This window comes from Lonchura striata, chromosome 14, assembly GCF_046129695.1.
Source record: "Lonchura striata isolate bLonStr1 chromosome 14, bLonStr1.mat, whole genome shotgun sequence".
NCBI lineage: Eukaryota > Metazoa > Chordata > Aves > Passeriformes > Estrildidae > Lonchura > Lonchura striata.
Window position 1 is genome coordinate 18,219,505 of NC_134616.1, and position 20,040 is coordinate 18,239,544.

The window sequence follows — 20,040 nt, forward strand, 5'->3', positions numbered from 1 at the left end:
CAACCAGTGTCAGGGTGAGGAAATGGCCTCACTTCAGTCAGGGGAGGTTCAGGTTGGGTATTAGGGAAAAGTTCTTTACTTAAAGGGCTGTCAAAGCCTGCTACACGCTGCCACTGAGGTGCTAGAATCATAATTACTGGAAGAATTCAAAAAACATGTGGATGTGGCACTTGATATGGCTTAGTGGTGGACACGGTCGTGGTGCTGGGTTGATGGTTGGACTTAATCTTAGAGGTCTTTTCCAACCTTAATGATCCTCTGATTTTTCTTGCATTCCCCTGTTTGCTTCCTTGCTTTCCAGTCTTTGCAGCTGTTTTCCCTGTTGTCCATCAGTGATTATCGGGTTGGCAACTGCAGTTTTATACTGCACCTTCCTGCTTATCCTTTTCCTGGGGATCTGCCTGATGAATTGCAGAGCTCAGTAATTGCTTTACGAACTCCAAGGATGTTACTGGCACTGATCTGAAGATTTTGTAACTCCTCTCAAAGCGACTTTGGCCTGTTGGGAGGTGGTGATTTCTGTTAAAGAAAGACTTGCTGAGAATGAGTTACCTGAAGGCTCAGTGTTTTTAGGAAAGGGAGTAAGCAAAAACCTGCCAGTGTGCCTGAGGAAGAAACTTCGGAGGCACACAGGGTTCCTGTAGGTTATGGATTAGCCTGGTCTAATAAGTGGTTGTTGATGCAGCTGGGTTGTTGATGTGTGGAGGGATACAGCAGTGCTTTGTTTTGGTGCCTCATCTCTCCTGTGTTTGCAACTTCAGCACTGAGGTGCTGAACCTGCTGCAGTCTTTCCCTGAGGGTTCTGTTCACCCAGATCCTTTGATATGGCCAGCAGCACTGTCCCTGATCCCTAAAAGGGAGAATTAACTGAATAAGGTCATCAAGGCAGGCCCAAACCAGACCACAGGTATTTGCAGGTAACATGGACTGGGTTTGCTCGGTGCTGGGGTAGCATACTGGCATTTTTGCCCTCACATTACTGCTCCTGCAGCAGAATTCTCCTGGCTTTTTTCCTCAGGGCACAGCTGGATGTACCAGCTGGCACTGTGGCCTTGCCTGACTGCTCTTCCCCTGTCCACAGGGACCGGCAGGGATTCCCTTTCCCAAGTGCCTCTGGCTTAGCCATCAAGGCCAGGCTTTAACACTGAGTATGTTAAATTATGCATGCTAATTTATATTCACACATTTTCCCATTGTATTTATAATATATAACAAACATGTTTATGTAGCATCTCCCTTCCATTACCACAGGCTCTGGGAGCACTGCAGAACCTCTAAAAGCATGCTCATACATACATATTCCTCCTCTGTCTTCCTGCCATCTGAGGGTGTCCTGAGTCCTTAAAATAGTAACGACAGTAGCTTTGTTCATTCTGTCTTAGTTCTGTCTGTGGCAAAAATAGCACAGCTAATTTGTAGGCTCTGTTTGTAGTCTGTATGTGTGAGAATGAGGGGTGTGTATAAAGCCTCCATGGCTGCACACCCTCCAGCAGTAGCTGCTTCTGACTCTTTCTTCTGTCCCTGCTGGGCTGGATGTTTATCAATAACTTGCACCACATCCTGAGTCTCACCCCGGATGTGTATCCAATGTGGTGATAAGAATATGTGCACGTGGATAAATGGGGAGCAAGCGAAATCAAATCACATTCTGTGGAGCCTTGTGGTAGGGTTTTAGCCAGGGCTTCTAATGGTGTAAGGCTTATCACACCCATTTGCTGCCTTTTGTCTTCCATAAGCTTTAGAGCCTGCTGGCTGATCTGAGCAAAGCCTGACAGAAAAGGTGGATAACTCTGAGATCTGGAGTCCCTCCAAGATTTGTGGAATTATGAAGCTGAGTGGAAAAAGACCCAAAGCTGAGAGAGGTAACTAATTGGGATCAACTGGTGTTAGGCATCAGAAGAACAGGGAGGAAAAGCTGATCTGAGGGAAGCAGGGTTTGTTGGCTCCTCTGCTGTTAAAGCAGCCTCTCTCCTAGGCTACTCTGCTGGATAGAGCTGTAACCTGCACCCCACACTCTTGACAAGTGTGAGAAAATGCCTTTCACCAGCATGGGAGGGTGTGAAATCCCTGCAGCACCTTCTACAGGAACACCTGGGCATGCCAGGTGTGCCTGGAGTCCCCTTAGCCAGTGAGACAGAGGGGCAGTGCAGCCAGGTCTGAGCAGGAAGCTGGGCTACCTGTGCTGTTACCCCACGGGAGGGCTGGGGAGGCAGTGCAGTTACTCACCCAGAACGGGCCAGCAGTGCCCCCTGTGCCTCTCAGCATTGTGCTGGGGAGCAAACTTGGTCTGAGCGCTCTGCCTTAAGCAGTAGTTGTGCCTTGATCCCAGCTCTGTTGGTTATGGAGTTGTGTGGGTGTGGAGAGAGCTCAGACCTGGGTCAGAGCCATGTACAGCACATTTGCAGGCTCCTGAGGGATTTCACTTCCAAAAACCGAGCTGATCTTCTCTACGCAACCCAAGGAGTTTGTGCCCAGGAATTAGACATCCATCCTGCCTGAGAGTGTGCCATGAAGCCCAGACAAGCCACACTCAGGTGGTAACTGGGTCACTTCATGGTCCTGCAGCTCCTTCCTGCAGAGGACATTGGTTGCAGCCATGTGAGAACTCTGCATCTGCAGCACGTGGTGTGAGACAGGGAATAAATCTATTCCCTGCCTCAGCTCTCCCTGAGAGAGGAAGGGCCCTGCTAAGAAAGGGAGCCAGGGCAGGCAGTGTTTCTGAGGCTTTGACAGGCATCATCTCACTTCATCTGTGCTGAAGAATTGAGCACATGTAATTGCAGACCACACTGATCTCTCTCATCACGTGTGAGAGGCTTCGTTGTTGGCTCTCTCTTGAGACAGCCCCTGGAATCTTTTGAATTCCTTGTTCTCCCTGAAATATCCAGGTTGAGGGGGGAAAGGAGAGAAGCACAGCTGGAAGTGACACCACATACGTAGCTGTGTTTACAGATTGGATGATTTCTCTCTAGTCTGGCTGGAGGACACGCAATTGTAGACACTGATGTGCCATCACACCAGAGAGAAGGTAGTAATTAATCACCATGGCTCACAGAGCAGCAACTTGGGAACTGGCTGTACAGCAAATGCTGGCAGTGCCAGGGGATTGGAGCAGCAGCAGTGGGTGAAAAAAAGCCTGGGCACCCCAGGACTGGGGAAGCAGGCTTGATGCTTTCCTGGCGAGCAGCAGATAGCCTTGTTGCCCATCTAAATGTGATGTCCTTTTGATCATAACCCTGCAGAAGTCACTGGAAGCATAACTGAGGGTGTCAGAGCTGTTACACAGACCCAGTTACTCTGGAATCAAGCAAATAGCCAGGCAAAACTGTTTGAGACAAATCGTTGGTGACATGGCAGAGCTCGATAAGGATCCAACCCAAAGGTCTTGTTGGCAATCCCCTGCAGGCTCTTACTCACCCCTGCTTTTGCTGAGATAAGACATTTGTTTCAGACATTTATATTGTTTCTTCCCTTACTATGTGGTTTATTCTGCAGAGTACAGATTTCCCAGTGCTCTGTCCTTGGCTGACCCCACTTTGCAGTAGATGAGCATCCTGTCATCTTCAACCACTCTGTCCCAGGTCACCAGCCTTCATCCATGGGCCCTGCTCATCCTCATCTCTGTGCTCCCTAGAGAGAGGCAGGTGCCCTCAGAGGTGGTGAGGTCTGGGTGGGCAGAGCTGCCTGTGGGGCCAGGGACTTTCAGCTGTGTCATGATGCTTCTGCCCGAGTGAGTTTTCCTGGAGATGTGGGTGTTTCAGGTAGTTCAGGGAATTAAATGTTGCTGTTAGTTCTGTCTGGCCTCTGAAGGGCTGGGCCACCTGCCAGCCCCCTGGTGACACTCCTGGCCCTGCTGGCTGCCACTTGGCACTGACAGGACCGAGACATTCTGTGTATGTTCTTGCTGCCTCTCAGAAGAACATGTACACACTGCTGTCCACTTTTGGGAAAGGTGCCCGGGCTGAGCTGCCAGACAGGGGTAAATTTCTGTGACAGGAGACTTGGCTTTTGCTTCTGAGCAAGTAATTTCATATTCAAGGTTGCTGGGGTGCTGTAACAGCCAAACAGTGTCTGAAAATAATGTATTTTTACTTTTGGACTGGGAGTTTGAAGAGGTTGCTCATGACCTCTGTCTGTGTTGTCTGAGATCCCTCAAGTCATACCCAGCTGAGGAGAGAGAAGGGTTTGTGCTGAGACCTGCCTGCACCTCTGCTCTCCAGTTCTGCTCTCCCTTTCCCAGAGGCTACAGGGAATGCCAGGAGATTCTCGTGGCTTTTTGCCCCCTCTGTTCCCCAGCTTTTCCCTCCTGACCCTAGCAGAGCCTCTGCTCCCAGGGTACCTGATGTGGCAGTACTGCAGGCACAGTAGGGATGTTTGTGGTCGTGACATTAGCAATAGCTCACACTGTTTTGTGGCCTTTTGTGTGGCAGGAGCTCTGACAATGTCCTTGGAGTCAGCTTTATTCCCTGACTGGGCTGGACAAGCCCAGGAGGCATCAACAGCACTGCAGTGATGTTCACTGAAATATTTCCTTCTCTGCTGCTATTTCTGAGCTTCCTTAGAGAAAAAAAAAACTGCAAGAAAAGCAACTCTGATGTATGTGGGGGAGCCTTACTGCCCCCACAACAGGAGAGCAGCAGTCAGGCCACGTCAGGGCTTCTGGTGTGTGCTTGGTGATGTAGATGTCTCCACTTCTGCAGCTTGAGGTTGTGGAGAGGGGTCACCCTCTCCTCTTGGACACCTACCCCTCTGCTTGTGCCTCTCTGTCCTCTCCCAGCACTGGTCTGGCATTCCCAAGTGCCAGGTCACAGAGAAGATGCCACATGCCACACCACTCAGAGATGTCCCTCCCTCTCATCTTGCAAGGAGACACCATTCACCCCCCACTTCCCAAAACAAGGCAGCACCACAGGTTAAAAACCACCTGAAAAAACACAGGTAGGGGCTGGGAAAGGCAGCCCTGGTGTGACAGGGGTCAAAGGGAGAGGAGGAGCCAAGGGTGGAGTTTCTGGCTGGGGCTGTAGTGACACCTCTGAAGGTAAGGGCTGCCCGGGGCTGTGGTTCAGCTCAGCTCCAGTGGGCTTATGGAGCCTGTAGCAGAGGTCATGGAAACCTCTTTTGTTCCAGAGGCTAAAAGTGGAAGGAAAATTAAATCCCCCCTGTGGGAGGCTGAGAAGGCAAAGAGTGCAACACACAAAGAGCTTCTGTGTGCAGCTGCAAAAACTACCTTCTGCTGCTTGTTAATTACTATGGCAAGGAGTTGGGGGAAGCTATGAGGTGGAAGTCAGTAGTACCAGCTGACTTCTTGTGTTTCCCTTCCCAGAGATGCCAAGTTAGCTGGAAAACACCACCCTGGTGTTTTTGGGTGTCACCCTGGTGACACTTCGGGTTGTGTGATGCAGAAGAGAGCAAGGCTGCATCCCCTCTCTTCATGGTGCCACTGCTGTCTGCACAGGCTGGTGGAAATCCCCCCCCAAGGGTCTTGTGTGGCTTTTAGGATACACAGAATAAGGGAACACTGAATAAGGGGACCTCAGAAATTCTTGAGCTGAGGATAAATGGTGCTGTCTAGGGGGGAGTTAAGGGGCACAATCAGCTTGTTACTGCCCTTCTTAGGTTGTGATCACAGCTGGAGATGAGATATTGGAGCCCTGAGCAGAAACATCTCCCTGCAGGACCTGACTTGGAGTGGATTGATGGTTTGTACCCCTGGGTGCAGAAAATCCTGAACCCTTCTATCCTCAGCCACACCACCTGCTCACAATCTGCTAGGACAAGCGAACTTGTGATCGTTCGTTTACCAATCCCAAAAGTGCAAAAGGCGAACGGCAGGGGAGCATCAGTTTAATCACAACAAATTCACCTTTACTGAGTGCCCACGGCAAATGCGATAGAGGGGACAGAAAGGAAATAAAGGATAGAGAGAAAGAAAGAGGGGAAGGGGGATATAGCTACCAAACAGAGAGGCTAAATCCTTGATGATCCAGCTACATGGATTTGCTGTCGTCCGTGGGGGTTCGCCGAAGTCTTGGTTAACTCAGGGATCTTTTTTAATTCTCTGCCAAGTGGGGGGAACAGGTAATGAATGGAGAATGAGTCTATTGAAAAGTGGGTATAGACAGTCCATGTTCTGAGGCAGGGCAAGTCCATTTCAGCAGTGAGCCAGGCGCATTGTTTCCTTGGTGCAGTGAACACACGTGCAGGCACCACTTGGCAAACACCCTGCTTCAGTCAGGCCAGCACCCCTGTGCTAGGATTATAGGGGTCTCAGTCTTTGGGAGGGAGCTTCAATCTCTGTCTGTCACAGTGGTCGTGAGGCAGATGAGGGATCTTCCGTAGGAGATCACCAAAGTTACCCCAGAAAGTTCATTTGGCCAAGAGGTGGGAAAATTCACAGGTTCAGGTGTCGTGAAGCAGGTGTAAGCATGTAGAGCAAACCACTCCTTGCCAGGCCCTGCCAGGAGCAGTGCAGTGTGGTGACACAGCAAGCACACCTGCAAACCATCAGCTGGCGAGCATCCACCTCACCCAGGCCAGAACTCCAGTCGGGTTCTTCAGCATCTCAGTGTCTGCCATTGCGGCGATTGTGAGGCAAAAATGAGGGGAACTTGGGACCGTCTCTTACACCACCCGGCACAGAAACACCAGTGCAGATGGGTTCATCACCTCCGAGCTCCCTTAGGCCCCCGCACAGCCCTGGAGCTGCCTGGAGGAGCTCCCATCCCCCGGCTCATCCCGGGGCTGTGCAGCCTCCCTGACGTCAGCGCAGCATCCAGGAATCCCCTGCACGGAGCCGCAGCGCCTTCGCCCCTGCTTTTCACAGCACACATCACTCGGGAGCCCCCAGCGCCCGGCTGCATGGCTGCAGGCACAGCATCCCAGCTGCACGGCTGCAGGCACAGCATCCCGGCTGCACGGCTGCAGGCACAGCATCCCGGCTGCCTGCACAGCATCCCGGCTGCAGGCACAGCACCCCGGCTGCACGGCTGCAGACACAGCATCCCGGCTGCCTGCACAGCATCCCGGCTGCACGGCTGCAGGCACAGCATCTCGGCTGCAGGCACAGCATCCTGGCTGCACCGCTGCAGGCACAGCACTGAGGCTGCAGGCACAGCATCCCAGCTGCCTGCACAGCACCCAGGCTGCAGGCACAGCACCCCGGATGTACAGCTGCAGGCACAGCATCGGGGCTGTGGGCACAGCATCCTGGCTGTGGGCATAGCATCCCGGCTGCCTGCACAGCATTCTGGCTGTGGGCACAGCATCCCGGCTGCCTGCACAGCATCCCGGGTGTCTGCACAGCATTCTGGCTGTGGGCACAGCATTCTGGCTGCCTGCACAGCATTCTGGCTGCCTGCACAGCATCCCGGGTGTCTGCACAGCATCCCGGGTGCCTGCACAGAATCCCGGCTGCCTGCACAGCATCCCGGCTGCCTGCACAGCATCCCAGGTGCCTGCACAGCATCCCGGGTGTCTGCACAGCATCCCAGGTGCCTGCACAGCATCCCGGCTGCAGGCACAGCCTCCAGGAACCCCCACCTGCCGAACCACACTCAGCACGCCCTCAAACCCCTGCAGCTGACACACAGCCGGCCGAGCCGGGGTATCAGGGGTGATTCTTGGATAAACAGCACGGGGAGGTTTAACACGAGCCTGCCCTGCTGCCAGGAGCACTCGTAGCTCTGCAGCCGGGCAGGGGAGAGGCAGCAAGGCGGTGTAATTTGTGTTCCAGCTCTGCCGCTGCTCCCCGTGCTTCCAAGAAGCGAGTAAAAATAGCACTCTGTCATTTTGTAAATAATAGCTATCTCCTCCCGGGCCCGGGGAGTCACGGGCACTTAAACCGGGGAATTGCAGGAGAAAGGGGTGTCTGCCTGGCCGGGATGGGGGCACAGGGGAAATGGGAAGCCCGAAGCAGCTCAGCGACAGCTGCTGCTGGTTTGCACCCTGTGCACAGCCAGGGCAGTGCCAGACCCGCTGGTGTGCGGGGGCTGAGCTGTCCCCCCAGGGCTGGCAGGGGCTGTGTGGTGTACCCAAGCAGCCAGATCTGGGGTAGCAGATTCCTGCAGGAGAGGGGCAGCTCTCAAAAAGCAGGCAGGTGTAGTAAGTGCCATGGTAACACTGTGGGAAGGGTTGTTTGCTTTGCCATTTGCATTGCAGACCTGCCCAGCTCTGGGGCATTTCTACAGCTGGGAGCAAGGCAGGAGGAGGCTCTGTACCCCAAGGCAAGGGGGAACCCTGGCTGACCGGCAGCACCTTGTTCTGCTCTCACACTTGCTCCAAATTGTTCCTAGGGACATGGTTGTGCTGAAGCTTGGGAATAAGCTGAGCCTATAAATGGGCAAAACCCCCAGACAAGGGAATCATCCTCAAACAAATGACTTGGGAACATGGCATGCCACTTGGATCTCTAAATTCAGTTCAAATACTGAACCTGAAATCTCTTGCTCTTCCAGTTTTGTGTTGGCTCCAGGGTCTTTTTTTGCTTTGCTGGTGCAGCAGCTCAGCAGGGTGGCTGGAAGGGGCTTGGGCAGCCCATCAAGGGCTCTCTTGGGCAGTGTTGTGCCAATCCTTAGGGCAGCCAGACCTGGGCTCTGGTCCTTGCTCTGCTCCAGCTTCCTATCTGAACCCAGCCCCTGCATTTTTGTTTCCCTGGTTATAAACAGGGCTGGCAGCATCCACCTGCCACTCCAGCAGCCTTGAAGGCTCGACTCGTGCCTGTAAAAAAATTGAATTTGAGGGAAGGATGCTGCTAGGAAATGAAAAATGCCATTTTGTGTTCTGCAGCAGTTCTAGGGAAAGTGCCTACCCCCCTATACTGTCCTTAATTGTTAAATTTTTGGGATAACTGCACAAGACAGCCAAGCTACAGCGTGAGCACATCTATGGCTTGAGCAGAAAATTAGAATTTCCCTTCCATGTCTCTAAGCAGAGGCAGGAGATGCTTTTCTCTCAGCTTTCTCGTGCTGAAAAAGCAGATGCAGTTTCATGTCATTCAGGCTCTGGGTGGGTCAGTGTGAGGGTCAGGAGAGGGGAGGCTGCTGGGGGGCTCCTGATTTCTCTGCAGATGGAGGTCTCACAGTCACAGAGCTGGGAGCAGGGCAGGTGCTCTTGGGCTGTGGGATCACAAGGGAAGTGAATCTCTGCGGCTGGAGTTTGCTCTGTTCTGCTGGTGTTTCACTTATCTCTGGATTTCCCAGCTCTGCTGAAATCCCTGCCTGCGTAGCAATGATTTAATTTCAGAAATCCCTCCGGATCCCAGCCAAATCCTGCCCTTAGGAGCACATATTAACAGGGAGGGTTCAGTCTGGCTTTTGCCATGAGAGGTGCAGGAAGCTAATTTTTCTCAGAGCTGAGGGACATCACTGAGCCAGTGGTGAAGCCCCCGCTTGTCCCTTCCTCTGGGTGCTGCATGGCCTTGTCAGGGGGTAAGTCTGCAGTCTGGAAATGGGGGATTCTCTTCAGACATGGGTTGTAATAACTAATTACTTAATAAGTTATTAATAGATTATTGAAGTTTCCTAATGCCATTATCTTTGTTGGATTTACCGGTAGATTGAAAGGTCAGGAAGGGGTCTCTGGAGCTCTGTGTCAGCCAGGTTACAGCATGATGAGGACATAAAAGCTCATTTAAGGATTGCAGGATCATATCAAAAGGTGTCCAAAATGAATTCTGCCTTTTTGTCTCCTCCTGGCTTCCTGAATCCCTCCTGCTGTGCTTGGACCTGGCAGAGCACACTGGAAAGCCCAGACCCTCCTGTGACCCTGTCCCTGTGAGCAGGGCACAGCTCACCCTGCACCTCCCAGGGACTGGCCATGGGTGGCCACAGCTCCTGATCTGCAGAATGAATGCCAGGGAGGGGAGGAGAGGGGAGGGGAGTGTGGCAAGCACATTTCTCTCCCTCTCAGGATTTTCATAGAGGTGCACAGAGAGAAATGAAAGAGAAAATAATTTATATTTCTGCTCCTTGTTTTTCCTATGTGGAATGTGTTTGGAGAATTGTTTACCTGGGGTGATGGCTTGGTTGGATTCTGGTGAGGATTGTTTGAGCCTGATGGCCAATCCAATCCAATCCAATCCAATCCAATCCAATCCAATCCAATCCAATCCAATCCAATCCAACCCACCTGGGGCTGGGCTCTCAGAGAGGGTCACGAGTTGTGTGAGAGTCAGAGAAAGTAGTATGTAGTTTTAGTATCCTGCTTTTCTATAGTATATTGATGTATTTTAGCATAGTTATAATAAAGAAATAATTCAGCCTTCTGAATTGAGTCAGACATCTCCATTTCTTCCCACTGGGTTTGCCTGCATTTACAACAGGGGAGGGAGAGTTTTGTGTTTTCTCCAAGACATAATGAGCTTTCTCTCGCTGCAGCGGGTAGCAGAAAGAGCCTCACACCACTAAATGTTCTCTGCCTCATCTGGGGACTTGTTTGGAGGGAGCTGAGAATGCCCAGAGAGTTTCAGCCTCATGGAAGGGGCTCACTTTGTTTAGATTTCTGGGTGTTTCACCAAGTGTACCACATACATATTTCTCTTTAACCTTCTTTTTGTTGCATCAAGACGAGATCAAGGGTTACTTATATAGCACAATAATACCAGCCACGGGCTGCATCAAAAGCTTCTCAGCCATAATAACTAAAGACATGTATACGTATATTTTAGCCATTAAGGAGAAAACCCTGCCAGAATGCATTATCTTATTTTGGGATGTATAACTTTGAAGCACAAACCTAGGCTTCATAGTACTGCAAAATAACTCTCAGGGGACAGAAGGATTTCCATAACTAAATTAAACAATGGGCCATCCAGGCTACTTGCAAGGCTGCTGCAATGGCCAAAATTGGGTCCTGTGCATAAAACATGAACACTGCTTTGCAGCTTTAAATTGGTTGTTTCATTAGGAGAGCAGCTCTGAGCCAGCTAATGCCACACAACAGCGTGATCTATCCTAAAGTGGGGAGGATTTATGGGAACTGAGTGCTGAACTCAAGGCGGCTCATCCATCATGTTTGGAGCACAACCCAGTGGGCAGAGCACAGGACTGTAAATCTGGGAAATCACTGTGCCTTGATTTCCCTGCAAAGCGGGGTGGCAGCAGAGGGGTCAATTAGGAAACAAGCCAAAATCCAAGGAAGTCAGGCAGGAGAGCTCTGTGTGCACGTGCTGCTGGCTGTGTTCAGTGCTCCAGCTTGGCTGAAGGCACGTGGTTAAAATTGCCCCTGGTTTTAGCAGCTGGGCAGGCAGTGGGGCCCTGTGGCTTTGCAGGGGCAGTGAAGCTGCTGCTCAGCATCCGTGAGGGAATCTCAGCCCGGGATGCAGGGCCAGCACGTGATGTGGGCAAGCAGCAGCTTTGTGAGAGCGAGGCACTTAGGAGAGCAGCAAGCACGATGGCAGTAAAAGGCAATCAGAATATTGATTCTTTTTACATACAGATAAGCCTGGGGCTGTAACAAACACAGGGTTCCCTAAAACTGCTGGAACATTGCTAGGCTGTTTATCTGGCTGGGAGACACAAAGGGATTTCAGATTAAAAAGGAGTTGCAAAGCATCAGGGCTTACCTCTGGATTGAAAACATGTGGATCTGTAGCAGGGTGTGGATCATGCAGCCACACAGATTCTGTAAATACGCATTGTCTGGCCGTGTGGGACAGATTTGTCCTCAGTGTAAGTGTGGGAAGCAGCAGAGCTGCCCTGGAGATGGATGTGCCCAATTACGAGTGATAAAACCAGCCGTTGTTTGGGGCATAGAGCACAGTGCTGAGGGTTCAGCAGAGCAGGAATAAACACCATGTAACAAACCTCAAACCCTTGCCTGCACAAGGAAATTCAGCTCTCTAATTGCTCTTTTTTCTCTTTTTTTTTTTCTCTTTTTGTCCCAGACAGTGTAACTGAAGTCAAGACAGACATTTACGTGACGAGTTTCGGCCCTGTCTCGGACACAGACATGGTAGGTGTCTCACGGGGAGGGGGGGCTTCTCCTCAGCTGCTGTGGATGTGTCCCTCCCCATCCCAGGACAATATGGGTAAAAGTGGGAGTTTCCTAAGTGACAAGAGCTGGTGGTATCTCAGTTCCAGGGGTAGACAGGAGTTGTTTCCCAGGTGTGCTTGGGCTTTTGGAAAGCAGCTGATAACTGGAGGAATGAAGGTGCTCCTTGGGAAGAGGGGAGGATGCCAGAATCTGCTCTGCTTTGGTGGCAATGACAGAGAAAATGATTCACCATCAAACCATCCTTAGTGCCTGAACTGGAGGGAGGCAAAAGAGAAAACAGAAAAAAACATGAACTGACTGTGCTATTTCGACATGTTCAGGGAAAATTATTAATGAAAAGGCCTGAGGTCGGAATTTAGGCTTGTATTCCCACAACAGTTTGTCTTCTAATTAAAACAGGACTGTGGAGCATAATTAATAGTGAGGTTTCTCAACAGCAGCTCGTATTCCACACGCACCCAGAGAAGGGCAGGCTGTGGGTGGTTGCTCAAGAGTTCCAGGATGCCACGTGAGGCCAGTTGTGCATTCAGGGCTGAGCCCCTCCTGCATGTCCAGCCCCTGAGGTGCCCTGTGCCGGCATAGCCCAGGTCGGTGGTGGGCAGTCCATGCCACGGAGGGATGGCATGGGTGGATGAGGGATGCCCCATTCTGGGGCAGGGAGCAGGTTGTCACTGGCCAGGCCAGGCTGGAGCAGTGTCCTGGGGCTCTCACAGCCCCTCCAGAGCTGCAAGGATTGAATTATCCAGGCTGGCATGGCCTGAACATCTCTTCAGCTGTCCCACATCAATCCTGTGCTGGCAAGCAGAGGAGCTGGGGGAGAATAAAATCTCTGTGTTTCATGGAGCTGCTCACTCCATCACTCTAACCCATGTTGCTTTGGGAAGACCACTCCCTCCAGGGTAAGAAGATAAGTTGATGTCAGTGTAATCAAGATTATGAACCTCATCTGAGATCTTCCTCTCTCTCTCCTGCTTTCCTACCACAGCAGAGACCCATAATATATTCAGCAATCGTAGCCCTTGGGGAGTATCTGATAATTACTTCCAAGGTGGAGCATATTTGATTAAGGGAGTGTGTATAATGAACTGTGAAGAAAAAAAATATGAGGTATTGAAAAGAGGAAGGTATTCTCTGCAATGTGATTTGACAAAATGAATTTAAAATTAGGAAGACAGTTAAGGAATAATAAATTATTTCCCCTCCGCACGCTTTCGTTCCGTGTATTTTACAAATGCATAGCGAATGTGTTTTAGCTCTGCTGCCAAAAAGAAGGGAGGGGAGCTCCATCTCCTCGGGCAGGTGGGGAGAGCCTGCTCTGGGGCTCCCGTTCATCTCGGGAGCAGGGCACTCCCTCCTTCCCGCTGGCCCCTGCCCGGTGCCACGCTGCCCTCCCAAAGCTGCCCTGGGGAGTGGGCAGAGAGCTGCTTGCTGCTGTTGAGGCAGGACGGGAATGAGAAGACTTTGATCAGAAGGCTGCTGAGAGAAAAATTCCTGTTCTTTCAAAATATACTGCTCTTTTATATAGAGCTTTTTGAGGAGCAACTCTATTGGTCATGAAGTGAAAACAACTGATGGCATTGGTGTAAAGTGCTTGCTGCACAGTGATAGAACTTAACTATACACAATGTGAACAACAAGAGAGATAAAGAACAATTTACATTCCTTTACAACTCTTTTCCAGGCTTCGGCCTGGCTAGACACTCTCAGTTTCTCTCTTTAACTAAATCTAAAACCCACAGCTGCTCACCGAGCATGGAGGAGGAGGAGGAGGAGGAGGACATAGAGACCTTTCCACTGAGGTGCTCCAAGTGACTCCAGGTCTCTCAGTTTGGAGAGCAGAGCCTGATCCCACCTGAGGCGCACCCCAGATTTGGGACTGAGCTCTTGCAACTTTGCCCCAGTCACAGGGAAATTATTCAAAGGGAGACAAAAATGTAAGGGTTTTTTTTGTTTCATGGATGGACTCTGAGGACAGAGTCAGTCTGCCGGAGCTCACCCTGGGTCAGGGTGGCTCCGTGTGGTGGAAAAATCTCTCCTCCAGCCCGAGCTTCCAAAGAAAGGCTCAGCAGTCTCTGTTGTTTGGTCTCAGGGCAGTTTATTGCAGGTTATCTCAAAGATTTTCTCCTGGGGCTGCTGTGTTTGCTCACAGCTCAGGCAGAGGCACACACACACCCTGACATCCTCTCTGACCCCGACTGCTTCTTCTCTCCCACCCAGGGCTGCTGCTCTCTTTTATATGGGACATTACATGTGACATGGTTACAGTTTTCCCCAATGCCTATTACCTATATTAAATGGTGCTTTTCTACTCTAAACCAATCTGGGAGTGCCAACATCACCAAGAACATGGAGGTAAGGAAGGAGAAAGAGGAGGAACAGGACTGGCCTACATTCCTCTATCTTAAAACTTCTGACTCCCATGTAAAAAGTAAAAACCCCCCTGTACAGGTGCTAAAACCCCCCTGTACAGCACTCAAAAATTCTTCCCTCTACTTTGTGACTACTTCTACTATAATATCTAAACTTTTGTGACTTCTTGTTCGACGTGCAAAGTTGGTAAATCATTCCATGGCTCAAACCCAAAATCACAGCTGTTTCCAGCTGCCTGCCAGGGTCTCAAATGCCTCTGGCCTGGGCCTGGAACATCCAAAAATGTCTGAGGGACATTTTGAGTTCTGATATAAGTCTTAATGTTTTCAGTAACTTCTGTAGGCAGAGAAGAGCATAACACAGAACAAGGGGTGCTCCTTGGAAGGGGTGAGTTGGGAATAATGCTTTTATGGAAAGAAGCATAGAAAAGAGGGGAAGATTCTGAACATGATTTGTCTTTTCTGCAGGAATGATTCCTAAGCATTAAAGAAGATAAGCAGAGCCTTGGAAGTCATTAAAAATATTTTGGCACTTTTTAAATAGAAACATTGAACAAGAGAGCTTTTCTTCTGATAAGGACTTTTCCCAAACCTCCTGGGACTGCACACAGGCTCATTCTTCAGGTTTATACCAAGAAATAATGAATTAGAGATCACTTCCATGAAGGGACAAAATACCTTGTACAGGACAGAGAATGTAGAATTTCTCTTTTCTTCCCCAGCCAAGATCCAGAAGGTTCATATTTGAGCAGGGGTGTCTGCATGGCCAGGGAGCAGGGATGGATTTATTTACAGAGATGCCTCCATTCAGCTGCCATCTGCTGCAAAAACTGTAGGAATTTCTCTGTCCTATAGGAAAATGACGCACAGCAGTTTTTAAGTGCTGCTGAGAAGTGCTGCAGGAAAGAAATCATTCACAATGATAAGTTTGGTTGGTCCTGCGGCCTCCAGGAGTGCGTAAATAAAGATTATGAGTCTCCAGCAGCAGGGGGAGGAAGAACAGTTGGGACAGAGAGGTTTTCCAAAGACCCCTCTGTCTCTAAAGTGGTTTCTGAATCTGCATTTCACTGAGTGAGGAGCTGGCTTGGCTGCAGGGCTTCAAAGAGGTGACTTCTAACTGCCCCAGCTGGAATTTGGCCTGGGAAATGGGTCTCTACCCTGGCAGAAAGAAGAAAATAAAAAAAAAGGAAAAGGAAATAAAAAGACAAAAGAAAGTCACAGGATCTTGTAATGCAAGTTTGGGAAGTCTTTGATTAAATGATTTTCTAAAGGTGACCTGGGGAACAAAATAACATTACAACGTCATGCAAGTTTCTTTCTTTTCTTTTTTATTTCTTTTTTTTTTTCTTTTTTATGGGCAGTGATGTAATTACCAGCCTCCTGGCCAGATTCCATCTCCAGGATCTTTATTTTTGCCTTCTAAAATACCTGTGTAGATGCACATGATGGCCTTTCTCCCCTGAAACTTCTCAATAGAGGTGGTGGTGCAGCAGGGCTACCCCAGCTCTGGCCACTGTAGGCTGTGCTGCAGCTTCTCTGCAGTGCTCAGAAACACTGACATGCACATTTTGACATCATAGGTAAGTCATTACCCAAAATGTGCTGAATCCCATCTATCCTGCACTGCTGTTAGCACACTGTGCTTGTTGCACCACACTTCGTGTCACCAGGGTGTGCCAAAACCCAGTTTGTTCTATAAGACACCACCTCTTGAGCTGAGTAAAACACAACTTATTTCCCTCTCCTCTCTCCCCAAAGGAATACACCATTGACGTCTTTTTCCGGCAGTCCTGGAGAGATGAAAGGCTGAAGTTTGATGGTCCCATGAAAATCCTTCCCCTGAACAACCTGCTGGCCAGTAAGATCTGGACTCCTGACACTTTCTTCCACAACGGGAAGAAATCTGTTGCCCACAACATGACCACCCCCAACAAGCTGCTGCGCCTGGTGGACAACGGCACCCTCCTGTACACCATGAGGTGAGGCTGGCTCTCCTTGCAGGGAACCCCAGCTCCTTCTGCACATACAGGCACCTCAGGGTGCTCACAGCAGGCTTTGTGCAGGCTTCCACTGACTATTGTCAGTAGACTTGAGTCCTACCCTGCTGCTTTCCATGCTCGCCTAGTTTCCTGCCTGTGGACCATCACTGATCCTCAGCTTAGAACATTTTTACAGGTAGATTTTCCCTCATCATTCACATTGATTTTTTTGCTTTCATGTGCTGAGGTAGATGTGTTGGGATCTATAGTTTGTGAGGTTGATGTGCCACCTGGATTAATTTTCTTTCTGACCTGTGATGGGATATGAATCAGGTATCCGCTGTTGGTAAGGGAACATTAGGCTGGGAGAATTTGTTATTCTCCAGCAGCTTGAGAACAGATCTAAATTTGTTCAGCATGTTAGAGCAGAACCATTTCACACATCTAATGAGACCAAGCTTTCTTGTGACAACAATGGGGTTGTTTTTTCCCACTTTGTGGAATAAAAAAAAATCCAAATCTATGTGATCAATGTACATCATTAGGGAAAAAGCCCAACAAACAGCTAATTAAAAACTGTGATTTGGAGAAGCCAGGGTTGCAGGAGTCATAGGTTGTAAATGAAACAACAAGCTGCTGATAAATGCACAAGAAAGGTATTGAGCTGGTTTTGGCAAGGTGTAAACCTTTGTTTTAAAAAATTATTTTCTCTGTCTCCATCTCCAAGCCAATCCTAACTAATAACATTCTTCATTGTGGGTTCTGTGTACTGAGATGCTGCACTTTCACCTCTGTTTTTGAGGACCAGGCAGAATTTCATCTCTTCATAGTTAAACTGGCTGTGAATCTACACGGTGTCAGCAAGTTTTACAGCCCACATTGATAAACAATGCCTTGCTTTTGTGCAGCAGTTCTCAAATATGAGCTAATCCTGCCAGTGCCCTGGGGGTTCAGGTCTCCACACATCAGTGATCTCACATTAAGGCAGATGGGGTAAATGAAGGGAAAAGTCCAACTTGACTTAAGGGCTCTGTTCTGCTCCCAGCTCCCTGACCTGCAAGCAGACAACTCGCACTCCCTGCACTTTGTATCATTGTCTGACTGTAAAGTATTACAGGAGCTGCTGGCATAAGGCAGCAAAAGGAAAAAAAAAAGACTCCATTTCAGAGCTTTTAAATCATTTCACTACTTCTTTATTCAGCAAACAGCCATTAGCCTCAGCAAGTTTTGTGTGACTAAAAAAGTATTGGATCTATTTTTCCATTCAGGGCTGGGCAGGTGCCAGGGTGGCAGCAGCATCATGAGACTTTTGGGAATGAGCTTCTGGAAGAAAAGAGAGTCTTGGGATTTTTTAAAATAAACTCAAAGCACCCTTCAGTTTAGCTGTCTGCTGAAGGACTGGGGAATGAAGGAACTCCTCTTACAGGTGCTCCTGTCCCCCTTAAATACATCCCTAAGGCTTTGTCAGAGGTGAGGGTTGGATATGAGACTTTCTGTCATGTTTTGAATTGCACAGAGCCAGGAGCTCTTGTGCACAGAGATTTTTTCTTTACCCAGTGTGTGAAGCCCAGGGGAGGCTCTGGAGTGGTTAGAGCTGCCCAGGTGACCACAGCGTGCTGAACAAAGCAGGACTCCTCTGGTATTGCAAGTAAACACATCCAGGAGGGGATGTCTGTCTCGGAGCATCTGATTATTCCCTTTCTTCTTCTTCTTGGTGCTGCTCAGGACCACCAGGGTCTCTTTTGAGTGGGGTGTCAGAAAGGAAGATGCAAGGGCACAGACTGCAGGGCCAGGACCAAGCCTCAGGCTCAGCCACCAAAACCTACCTGGCTTTGCCATTCCAAGGCACTCCCACCTCAATTCCCCTGTCAAACGATGATGGTGGTATCACCTTCCCTTGTTAACTGCTTTGAAACCTCTCCCAGGGAAGGGCTGAGGGAGCCTCTTGTTTTCTGTCCAAGTGATGCCTTTGCTGTCCTCCCCAGGCCCAGGGATGTGCATCTGTGTCCCCACAGGAAGGGGCAGGACCTTGAAGCCAAATGCACACAGCTGACATCCAGCAAAGTGCAAATCCAAAGGGGTGCCCTGCTGGCTGGGGAGAGAGTTTGGGCTTCCACCAGATTTCCAGTGGCCTGGCAGCACTGCCCAGGTGATCCCTTGCAGGCTCAGTCTAGATTGATACCTGGCCATGCAGTTTGACTGCTGAGAATATCCTGCTCCTTTCCCTTGTACCAGGCAATATCCTTGAGGGATCAGCTCTGCTGATGTGCAATTAGAGGCACGTCTCTTGCTATTTATCCTGCTGGGAAAGCCAACTTCTCTTAGTCAAGGCTTACAGTTATAGATGAACTTGCTCTGGTGGAACAGCAAGTCTGACACATGCATCCAGCAAAATGACACCTGTGTGACAATATTTATAGCTCCTGGAGAGAGCCTCTTTATCACTGACCAGAGCTGCCAGGAGCTGCACAGCAGCTGTAGCCCAGCATCCAGAGATCTCCTTCAGTCATGGCACATTCTCCTCGTGGATCAGTGCAATGTCACAGTGCACACCCCTGACCTGACAGGCCTCAGCACCTGGGCCACAAAACAACCTTTGTGACCACTGCACCGAGCTGCATTTCTCTACTCCCCAGGATTGCCAATCCCTCTTCTCCTTCCCTGCTCCTCCAGCTGCCTCAGCGAGCACAGGGATGCAGTTTCATTATGTATCCCTGCCTCTGCAGTCTCTCCTTGTGGAGCTCCTGCATGGTCCAAGTAGTTCACACAAGCCCAGCTGCGGTCTCTAAACTCTGGTGTCAGACCTGAGTGCAACAACAACCTGGGAATGGTGCTTGGATTTATGTAAGGAAGAGACAAAAGTAGCCAAGGCAGCCATCTCTGGGTGTGCTCTCTGGCTGAGATTGTGTGGGGCACACAGATAATGCTCTGGCTCTCCCCAGCCTGGAAGCATGGAAAAATAGTGAAAGTTTAATGCTGTGCTGATGGGATTCAGCTTTGTGAATCAAGGCTTTAAAAAGCTCTTCTGCTCTTAACAGGGCCTGTCAGAATGGCGTGTTGAGGCTCTGTGGTTATTGTCAAAGTGGTTCCCAGACAATATGTGCTCAAGTTATGCACTTGGAGGATGTTTTCTTTACCTGTCAGGCTGACACATTCACTGCATGCCTAAAGGCTCTACCTCAAGAGCCTGTGCTGCTGAAGACAGCATGCAGTCCTTGGGAACCCTCAGGTGAGGCAGAGGCACAGCGGGAGGGAAAGCAGGGCCCAGGAGACGTGCAGCCCTACAGGAGCTGTGGAATCCCAGAGCAGGTCCTCTACCTGGTGTGCCATTCCTGGGGTTTGGGTTTCCCATGCTGCCTTTTGAAATCACAGAGCTTTGCAGTGTCTCTCCCTCAGCAAAGGCTTTTTGGGGTGTCTTTACTGGCTGGGGGGTTTTTAGCCCCCAGGCAAGTAGGGATGGCTCCAGGCTCTGCAGCAGCCTCCCCACGATGGAGGTGCAGCCTGTCTGTAGGAGCAGCAGCTGGGACAGCCCAGCCCCAGCTCTCCTGGCTCTGTGGGCTGGCAGCTCTTTGTCTGTTCCCACACCAGGGCTGACCCCAGAAAACATCACAGACGGATCCAAGCAGAGTAGAGCTTGGCTGCCTGATAAAAACACAAGCAGGCAGCAAGATGAGATTTGCTCCAACTTCTCCCTGCCAGAG

General features: G+C 50.0%; 1 protein-coding gene across 7 annotated transcripts in view; it reads left to right on the forward strand.

The window, feature by feature from the left end:
* GABRA3 (gamma-aminobutyric acid type A receptor subunit alpha3) overlaps nt 1-20,040 on the forward strand; it is a 118,182-nt gene that overhangs the window by 74,353 nt on the left and 23,789 nt on the right. For 6 of the 7 annotated variants that reach the window (XM_031504823.2, XM_031504822.2, XM_031504826.2 and 3 more), the window contains 2 exons: nt 11,882-11,949; nt 16,119-16,339. In XM_031504823.2, coding sequence (XP_031360683.2) covers nt 11,882-11,949; nt 16,119-16,339 — 289 coding nt within the window. The remainder of the gene's footprint in view (nt 1-11,881; nt 11,950-16,118; nt 16,340-20,040) is intronic. The other variant, XM_031504828.2, reaches the window with a different exon arrangement.